Genomic DNA, 9,963 nt, shown 5'->3' on the forward strand with positions numbered 1-9,963 from the left:
GCTAGGGTACTGGAAAGGAGGCTCTAGCCGATAGTTGAACCTCGGATGGAAGAGGAACAATGTGGATTTTGTCCTGGCCGTGGAACAGTGGACCAGCTTTTTACCCTCTCACAAATAATTGAAGGGGCATGAGAGTCTGCTAATCCAGTCTACATGTGTTTTGTGGACTTGGAGAAGGCCTATGACTGTGTTCCCTGGGAAGTTCTGTGGGAGGTGCATAGAGAGTATGGGGTACCAGGGCCACTACTGTGGGCCATTCGGTCTCTGTACACACGGAGCGAAAGCTGTGTCTGCATACTCAGCATTAAGTCAAGCCCATTCAATGTGAGTGTTGGACTCCGCCAAGGTTGTGACTTGTTTCCACTCCTGTTTGTGGTCTTCATGGACAGAATATCAAGGCACAGTCAAGACCAGTAGGGAATTCAGTGTGGGAGTCAGAAGATGACGTCTCTGCTTTTTGCAGATGATGATGTCCTTTTTGGCACTGTCACATGGTTGCTTCCAACACGCACTGGAATGGTTTGCAACCAAGTGTGAAGTGGTTGGGATGAGGATTAGCACCTCAAAGTCTGAGTCCACAGTTTTCTCACGGAAAAGGATGGCATGCCACCTCCAGGTAAGGGGAGAGAATTTGCCCCAGGTGGAGGAGTTTTAAGTATCTTGGGGTCTTGTTCACAAGTGAGGGGAGAAGTAAGCTTGAGATTGCCCACAGATTGGGAGCAGCGGCAGCAGTAATGCGGTTGCTGTACCGGACTGTAGTGGTGAAGGGGGAGCTGAGCCATAAGGCAAAGCTTTCCATTTACCGGTCGATCTACGTCCCTACCCTCACCTATGGTCATGAACTTTGGGTAATGACCGAAAGAATAAGATCGCAGATACAAGTGGCTGAAATGAGTTTTCTCCGCAGGGTGTTGGGACTCACTCTCTGTGATAGGGTGAGGAGTTTGGACATCCGGGAGGAACTCGGAGTAGAGCCGCTACTCCTCCACATTGAGAGGAGCCAACTGAGGTGGTTTGGGCATCTGATAAGGATGCCCCCTAGGCACCTCCCTTTGGAGATATACCAGGCATGGCCAACTGGAACGAAGCCCCGAGGTCGGCCCAGGACTCGCTGGAGGGATTATATCTCACAGTTGGCCAGGGAACAGCTGGGGATCCCACAGGCTGAGCTGGAGGAAGTTGTGGGGGACAGGGGTGGCTGGGCATCTCTGCTCTCCCTATTGCCACCGCAACCCTACTAGGACAAGCAGGAAAGAAAATGGATGGATGTATAAATGGATAAATATTTTAAGTAGCTTAATATTTGTAAGTTGCTTTGGAGAAAAGCGTCAGGTCAATATAAAGTTAAAGCCAAACACAAACTGTTCATTGTTGACCAAAGAAAATTGGGTGGAGGCAAGAAGTTCAAGTTACCTGATAAAAACTCTTTCTGTTGTTGAGAAATAAAGTATATTTTAATCTCAAAATACTAAGACAGTAGATTTCTCTGGTACCAAGGTCCAGTCACTTTGCTGCATGTGGTAATAGCTTACTGTGTAATGAACATGTGACTATATATTGTCCTTGCTACACCCTGGCAATATTGTTCCCATAATACACTCTGCAGTCTCAATAAATATAGCCTTGTCTTGTCTATGCAGTTGCACCCGTGGGTAAGCAAAAATGGTACAGCGCCTCTGCCATTAGAGGAAGAGCACTGCACGGTAGTCGAGGTGACAGAGGAGGAGGTGCAGAACTCAGTCAAGCTCATCCCCAGCCTGTCCGCCATGGTGAGCAACTGTATTTACAAGGATAGTAAACTCTGAATACAGATGTTTTTTTTGGTCAAAATTTAGAATTCTGACAGTTTTTTTGTTGGTCTGTGTGCAATATTTGAAAGCTCTAACAGATAATATATGTATACATATTAATATATGCTTATAAAGCCTGTAACAGACTACTTGTCACAGTCCGACCCCTCTCTACCTGTGTATACCTAACTTCCAAACAAAATCCCCAATACAGATCCTGGTCAAAGCCATGCTGAGGAAGCGCTCTTTCAGCAACCCCTTTGAGTACCTGGCCAGGAAGGAGAGATCCATGTCCGCCCCAGGGAAACTGCTGATGTAAGTGGGGCATTGCTTCGCCATTACAATAGCCTGATCTTGATGCATTGTCATCATTGTTTTAGTCCTTACTCTGATCCATGTGCAAAGATCCACTTGCGTGAGTTTGTAAGGATTCGCTCGCTCACTCACTCATTATCATTTACTGTGTGTCCAAATCAGGGTTGCAGCAGCCTGGAGCCTATCCAGGAAGCACAGGACTCTAGGCTAAGAATCAATAGATGTCAGTGCAATTCTTTTTTTTTATATGCTTGCATAAATATCATATATGTCAACATCACTCAGACACTCAGCTTACCTAACTACATCGACTGCAGTATAAAACTGTTCATTTTCACATTGGCAGTATATGCAGTGTGTCTGTATATGTGTTGGAGGCAGCATGGTGGAGCATGTTCACCATATCTGAAACAGAAACTGGTAGCTGACTTCACAAAGGTGGGAAGCATGGAAGTGGAACTCTGCTGTAACTCAAGCACTGCTGAATTGAATGGCTTACTGCCGGATGCTGAATTTAGGGTTCAGCCTGAAGTAAATTAGTATTAGAGAAACAACCATCATATTCCCAGCTCCACCATAAAGCTCTGTGAGGCCAGCCTTTTTCTAGCTCCATGTTCCAACAGGTGTGTAAAGATGACAATTTCCAATAACCATGATGGGTTAAACACTTCATCCATCTTCTTCTGTCCTGCTTGTCCTAGTAGGGTCGTGGTGGCAGCAGGGAGAGCAGAGATGGGTTAAACACTTTGCACAAGGAATTTTCCATCAAATCTGATTAGATTAGCAGTTACCTCCAGAAACTTGACTGCTTGAAGTTTATGTTGGATTATTATGCATCAGTTTTCCACTGTGCTGGGAAGAATTTTTGTTCTGACTAAAACTAAGTAAGCATAATCAAGAATGATTTTTCACTCACTTAATCCTGATATCTGCTTGTCCAAGTCAGGTGGTCTGCAGCCTATCTCAGAAACACAGGGCATTAGGCTAATTAGGGGACACCATGCATAAATTAACCTCAGTTTGCAAGGGCAAATTTGTTCTGTGATATCACCTTGTTAAGGGAATTCCTGTTGTTAGGGGATCAAACTAACTTTTTTCTTATTAGAAAAAAAGGTTGGCTGCCAGACGAAAAATGTGTCACCTAAAATGAATTTTGAAAAACAATAAAAAGTATTTTTATGCATGATACTGGAGCACTGAATAGTGTTTGACTGTTGATACTAGATGATCTTCAGTTGATTGCAGTATTAAAACTTTATTTGTTGTGGTGTGAGAGTGGCACAGCAAGTGATGTTGCTGTCTCACAGTGCCTGGGTGGTGCAAGAGGATGTGGGTTTGATCCTCACTCGGTCTGAGTGGAGTTAGCATATTCTCCCCTCGTCTATGTGTGTTTCCTTTGATTTCCTCCTACAGTCCAAACACATGCTATTCAGGTGGACTGGTAACTCTAAAGCCACCCAGTGTGTGTGTGTGTGTGTGTGTGTGTGTGAGAGACAAAGAGAAAGTGTGTTTCACTGATGTATGGATGAGTGACCCATTGTAAGAAGTGTATCTAGCAGTGTAAGTCACCTTGGCGAATAAGGTGTGTGGCCTGATAACACTACACAGAGTTCACTGGAAGTCACTTTGGAGAAAAGCATCAATGGATATTCATATTGCTCAATAAACGTGCATGTGTGTTTAATCATTTTTAATCATTTGTTCAATAATAGAAAAACCTATATGCAACAACATCTGTAATGTATTCTGATTCATATTCTAAAATCTGACAAATTAACTGTACTGAAGAATCACGGTTGGGGGTGCGGTGGCGAAGCGGATTTGGCCAGGTCCAGCTCTCTGGTGGGTCTGGGGTTCAAGTCCTGCTTGGGGTGCCTTGTGACGGACTGACGTCTTGTCTTGGGTGTGTCTCCTCCCCCTCTAGCCTTATGCCCTGTGTTGCCAGGTTAGGCTCCGGTTCACCATGACCCCGCTTGGGACAAGTGGCTTCAGCAAGTGTGTGTGTGTGTGTGTGTGTGTGTGTGTGTGTGTGTGTGTGCGCGTGTACGTGTACGTGTACATGCGTGAAGAACCACGTGTCTGCATCCAGATCTCTCCTTCTGTTGATTATGCATTCTTTTTATTGTTCTCAGTTGTATTTCACTTTGGAGAAAAGCATCTTCTGAACGAATAAATGTAAATATCAAAACTGATAAAGCAAATTCAGTTTATTGTTCCTAATTCATTTACTTGACATTTTTCTCCAAAGCAACTTACAGTGCTGGGCTACTAAAAATGTTTGATGTGATCATTGAGTACAGTCAATTCATCACATTCCACCAGCATACATTACATCAGTAGGTGCATATAGGCTTTTCCATTATTAAACATCATTATAATTATTAAGCATCACAAGCGCATACATGTTTATCAAGCACTTAAGAGATCAGGGGAGAAGTGAGACTGAAAGAAGAGAGTTTTAAGATCCTACTCATATGTAGAGAGAGATTCAACAGCTCTGAGTGAGAGGGAGAGGTCATTCCTCCACATCAGTCAGAACTGAAAACCTTTGTGCTTTTGATTGTGGACCAGTTGTGCATGGGACAAACAAGTGGGCAAAGGAATGTAGCAGTCTGTTTGGGGTGTAGCAAGTGATCAGGTCTTGTTAATATCGGGAAGCAGATATTTTAATGGTTTTGTGGGCTGTAACCATAGTCTTGTATTTGATCCAGGCAGCTATATGAAGGCAATGGAGAGAGATGAGGAGGGGGGATATATGGGAAGGCTTCGGCAGGTGAAATGCAACTCGTGCAGCAGCATTCTGTATCAGCTGGAGAGGTTTGGTGGCAGAGGTTGGAAGGCCAGACTTAAGTCGATCATCACTCCCAGGCTCTTAGCCGATGAGGTAGACAAATAAGCAAGTTGTCCAGTTTGATGGAAACTTCTTGACAGGAGGTGGGACCAGCTGGGAGGTAAAGGATCTCTGTTTTGGACAGGTTAAGTTGAAGGTGATGATCAGACATCCAGTCAGAGGTGTACGAGAGGTAAGTGGTGATGTGTGAGAAAATATTATATTGACACTGATGAATGGTTTTGCCTGGTTGACACTGCCAGTGTGATATGATTTTGTTCCGCCATGTTGTGTCATACTAAGCACAAGATTCTGTACATAGTTAATTTTTAGTATTCTGTGATTTTCTTAACTGTTCACGTGGGTTATTGTTTAACTTTGTTTTTGCTGCATTTAATGACTGCTCTGAACCCAAACGACTAGATTTGTGTTGTCAGGAATCACCTGTGGAGGCCTGAGAACATGCGTGTGTGCTTCTTCTGTTTTCTTTTTTGAGGGTCCTGTGAAGAACTGTGTACCTGACAAAAAGCAATTCTGCTGAAAAAGCTATATATTTTCACAACCTGTTTCAGCAATTTTTTTTTTTTTTTTGCTGTGGACTCTGGTATTTGAGGGAAGGTAATATACACACAGTCTTTGAAAACCTGACATTCTGTGTGTTAGGGGCTGGTTTTTCTAAATATGCCAGTGCATTTCATTACCCCTTGTTCTTGCTGGGCACTTGATTTGACAGAAGTCCAAAATTTCTTGCATGACGACCTTGACGACCTGTTCTTTGGTTCCCTTCTCTCTATTTACAGTGACACGTGTCTGTTGCGCTCCTCTGGAAAGCTGCATCCATCCCTCAGGTAACTGAGTCTTTATATGCTCTCCCTCTCAGGTCATGGGACTCTTTGTATGCACAAGAAACCTGAGGGTGATGGAGTTTAAAGGTTGCAGTACAGGCTGCAGGATTAAGCTAGTCAAAGAGAGAGTGTAACACTGAAGCTGCTTTACAGTGGGGAGGTCAAGAGCTCAGCTGTACTGTTAGGGGTGTCATAAGCTGTAATAAATTCGGAGTGTTTTGGTGTAAAGGCTTGTGGTTGGGTTTTTTATTTCCAGTCCTGGGGACTTAAGCAACGTCACCATTTTGCTGTAGGCCAGCATTATCATAGCAATGACTTGTTGTCCAAGCCCTTTGTTTAGTTAAAATGGGTGTGTTATGGGTGTGCTGTGGCTGGACTTGCTCTAAAATGTGTAGTCTCTTGGATCCTAAGAACTAGAATTGAAGAATTACCTTAATAGGGGTCATTTGCTTCATTGCATAATTCATCAATCAGTGTGTGTTTCCATCCATCTCTTTGTAATTCTGTCTTTGTCTGGCTCTGTGTTCATGCCAGTCTCAGTGTGATTCTGTGTGTATGGCTCTCTGCTTTACTCTGTGCGTGCGTGCGTGCATGCGTGCCTCTCTTTGATTCCGTTGCTCATTTTGCTGGCTCTCTCTCCCTTCTGGCCTCTCCAGATCAGGAAGTGGGAGCAGCCGGGGGAGCAGGGAGGGCGAGCTGGAGGACCTCTGTGAAGATGAACCTTCAGTCTGAAGCCCCCAGCAGAATATCAAGCTGTTTTTTTTTTTTTTTTTTTTTTTTTTTTTTCTGTCTGTAGTACTGAGACTAATGTGGCATTCCAGAGCTGATGTGTTCCATCAAAGTGTTTATCTTGCTGTGGAAACAGCTGTTCATGGCACTTTGTATCATTTAACTGTTATCCCATGTTGTGTTTTCAGGGAACTTTAACTTAAAGTATAACAGTAAGAATTGTACTCATACCCATGCTATAAGACTGATGCTAATAGTGTTGATGCTAATAGTATAAAGGCAAAACGGCTACTTGTATATCTTTCTCTCCGCCTTTCGTGCCAAAAGTTAGAGGCACATTTCCAGCAAAGTACTTGTATTCCATCTGTATATTAAAGCTACAGGGGAATATTTAAAATGTAATTTTTGTTATAATGAGTGATCCTTCTTTGGTTCGCTTAGTCACTCCTCAGCTTTGAGTCAAAGCTTGTCTGTTCTTTTGGACTGTGACTTGTTGTGACTGGAGCTGTCCATGAAAATGTTTTTGTAGAACATTCTGCTTTTTCTCCTTTTTGTCACTCTGGTGTCTCTTAGGACGGTGGAGAAGTAATTACTATGAGCAGGCTAAGAAAATAATAACTTGTAATATTGGAAGCTGTCTTATTTAGACCAGGAGGAAATGTGTAAAGACCTTCTCGCAAGTTCTTTTAATTTAACATTTAATTTGATAACATCACCCTAACCCTAATAAATTTTATCTTGCTATTTGCAGATCTGAATATTTTTAGAAAAAGTCCAAAAAAAGTTTGAATGTCTGAACAAAAGAAATGTTTATACCTGAAAATTGACAGATTTTGTTAGTTATAGAACTAATATAAGTTCTTAGAATGGAATGTGACAGGGTAATTATATTTTCGTTTTTAGGACTATCTTTGTAAATCTTCCTAACAAATGCTGTATTAAAAATACTAAAAAGTTTTCATATCTGTTATATTATGCTTTGCCTGCATTACATATTATGGAAATTTGTTATAGTTGTTTGTTAATGAATGTCATTAGTATTTAGCTATAGAGTTGAGTATCACTTGTATGTTTTTAAAAACAACAATTTGTAAGCTTCAGACAGATTTTATTTGTACTAATTTTCTGCTGTGTAGATTGCAGTACCTTACAGGTGGATGTGATGTTTGTTTTATCACGTGCTATGTATTGATATTTGTTGCTTGTTTTCACTGATCTTATATTCTGATCTGATGATGTGATATGGCTGATATTTTTCACTTGCTTTACCCAAGACTGCTATTCTCCTCCAACTGTGCCCACTTGATGGTCCCCTGCAAGAAAGGTCCAAAATCAAAAGCACTAAGTTGTTCTTGCTCCATGTGGTGGAATGACCTCCTCCTCTCACTCAGAACTGCTGAATCTCTCTCCCTTCATTCAAGAAGGTTTTCAAAACTCTCCTCTTTCAGATTCACTTTTCCTCTGATCTCTTAAGTGCATGATAAACCTGCAAATGTTTAATAATTTTGTGATTAGAAATTTTTGAATAATGGATAGACCTTTCTGTAGCTGCTTAAGTAATGTATACTAGTTCATATGGTGGAATGTGATAAATTAACTGTACTCTAGAATCACATGTTTGTATCCAAATCTCTTGCTGTAGATGTAATGCACTCACTATTGTTCTCCGAGATGTACAGTGTATTGCAGAAAAGCATCTGCTGAATGAATATATGTACATGTGTAAATGTTATTCCTTATGTGGACCCATGAGTATTAAAATGCAGTACTGACAGTTCAGGACCACTCTAGCAGTAGGAGGTCAGCAGTACTGACAGACAGAAGATTCATAACAGAGTTTGATCATAATGACAGGAAGTGTTGAAAAACTACTATAAAGGAAATGCAGCGAGATCAGTCTCCTTCCCGATAACAATAACAGACTGCGGCTCGCAGCAGGCAACACAGTGGTCTGGGCAGCACTTTTCATACAGAACATTAACGCTTATATTATAACGGGTGCATCAATCTCATTCAAACAGCAGAGGGCGCTGTTTAATATTTATGCCACGGGGTGTCAGTTGTACTGTGGGTGAGTGAAGCACTGTCCAGCAAATCAGCAGACGAAAGTACAGTAATGTCAAAACTGTAGTTTTGTTCTGGAATGAATTAGTTAATTTATTCTGTAAATCAGAATAATTGGCACCGTTCTTACAGTTGATACCTTAGGCTCAGGGAAAGTGGAGAACAGGAGAATTCCTGCAGCGGTGATGTGAGGGTGTGGGAAAACTAAGCCTTAACTTTTCAGAACTGAGTTTAAGAGTAATTCTGCGGAAGCACCCACATTAATACGTTACGAATATTCTTTTAGCTGATACTTTTCTCCAAAGTAATCCTACAGTTATTTACTGATTTATATACAGTGGGGTAATTTTACTGGAGCACTTTAGAGTAATAACCTTGTTCAAGGGTACTACACCTGGAGGTGAGATTTGAACCGATGACCTTTGGGTCCCAAGGCAGCAGCTCTAACCCATTTTCAAAAAGAATCAAGATGAGCTTCCTTATAGTCAAATGCTCATTATGTTATGTAATGTTATGTATGTAATTATCTTTTTGTTTTACACATTTCTGACCCTGTTGATATCATGTTTTCCTATAAATGAAATGGACTTTTCTTCTGGTCAATCACACATGATCATGATAAATCGGAAGTCAGCCCACTGTGCCAGAGCGAAGTTGTGAGCGTAGGAGCAACAGACAGGTGACGCTCTTAGTTTTCCCGTAGTTGGTTTGAGACTTGCCAGGCTTATGTAGTACAGATAAGGGAATTCTTTCACTTCCTCTAAATTTGGGCTTTTTTTTAGCTGCCTCCTTTGCTTGTCATATGAAACACACACACACACACACACACACACACACATTTTCAGAACCGCTTGTCCCATACGGGGTCACAGGGAACCGGAGCCTACCCGGCAACTCAGGGCGTAAGGCTGGAGAGGGAGGGGACACACCCAGGATGGGACGCCAGTCCGTCGCAAGGCACCCCAAGCGGGACTTGAACCCCAGACCCACCGGAGAGCAGGACCGTGGTCCAACCTACTGCGCCACCGCACCCCTCACTCATATGAAACATTCAGTAGTTTTTTTTTTTTTTTTTTTTTAAAAAAGGTAGCTGCAACTTCCTTAACGTTTTAGCTCCATCTAATGCTATTTTAGAGAAATGCAGTGTGACGTCTCTACATCGATGGTGGTTGGTGATATTTGTCTTGCTCAGATGAGCTCCGAATTAATAATTCTTCATTGAGCTGTTGACAGAATGCATCTTATTGTGCAAATTACAGTAAACCACATGCATTAAAAGGAGTGCGCAATGTGCATTTTTAGTATAACAAAACATAACTTTTCTAATTGATGTGATTTCTGTATAGTGCATTTGCAGGAGGAAATTGTTATTGCTGATTTTTAATAAATT

At 41.8% G+C, this 9,963-nt stretch overlaps 1 protein-coding gene across 9 annotated transcripts in view; it reads left to right on the plus strand.

Moving 5' to 3' along the window:
• The window catches only part of LOC108938331 (calcium/calmodulin-dependent protein kinase kinase 1-like), a 23,272-nt gene extending 16,715 nt beyond the window's left edge, over positions 1-6,557 (plus strand). For 3 of the 9 annotated variants that reach the window (XM_029255917.1, XM_029255918.1, XM_029255919.1), the window contains exons 14-17: positions 1,641-1,769; positions 2,005-2,105; positions 5,736-5,783; positions 6,437-6,557. In XM_029255917.1, the coding sequence (XP_029111750.1) occupies positions 1,641-1,769; positions 2,005-2,105; positions 5,736-5,783; positions 6,437-6,512 (354 nt within the window). In that variant the 3' untranslated portion in view covers positions 6,513-6,557. Of the gene's footprint in view, positions 1-1,640; positions 1,770-2,004; positions 2,106-4,816 lie in introns of all 9 variants that reach the window. The other 6 variants (XR_003797971.1, XR_003797970.1, XR_003797969.1 and 3 more) reach the window with 6 other exon arrangements.
• Positions 6,558-9,963: the final 3,406 nt, after the last annotated feature.

Source organism: Scleropages formosus, chromosome 10 (genome assembly GCF_900964775.1).
Source record: "Scleropages formosus chromosome 10, fSclFor1.1, whole genome shotgun sequence".
Taxonomy (NCBI): Eukaryota; Metazoa; Chordata; class Actinopteri; order Osteoglossiformes; family Osteoglossidae; genus Scleropages; species Scleropages formosus.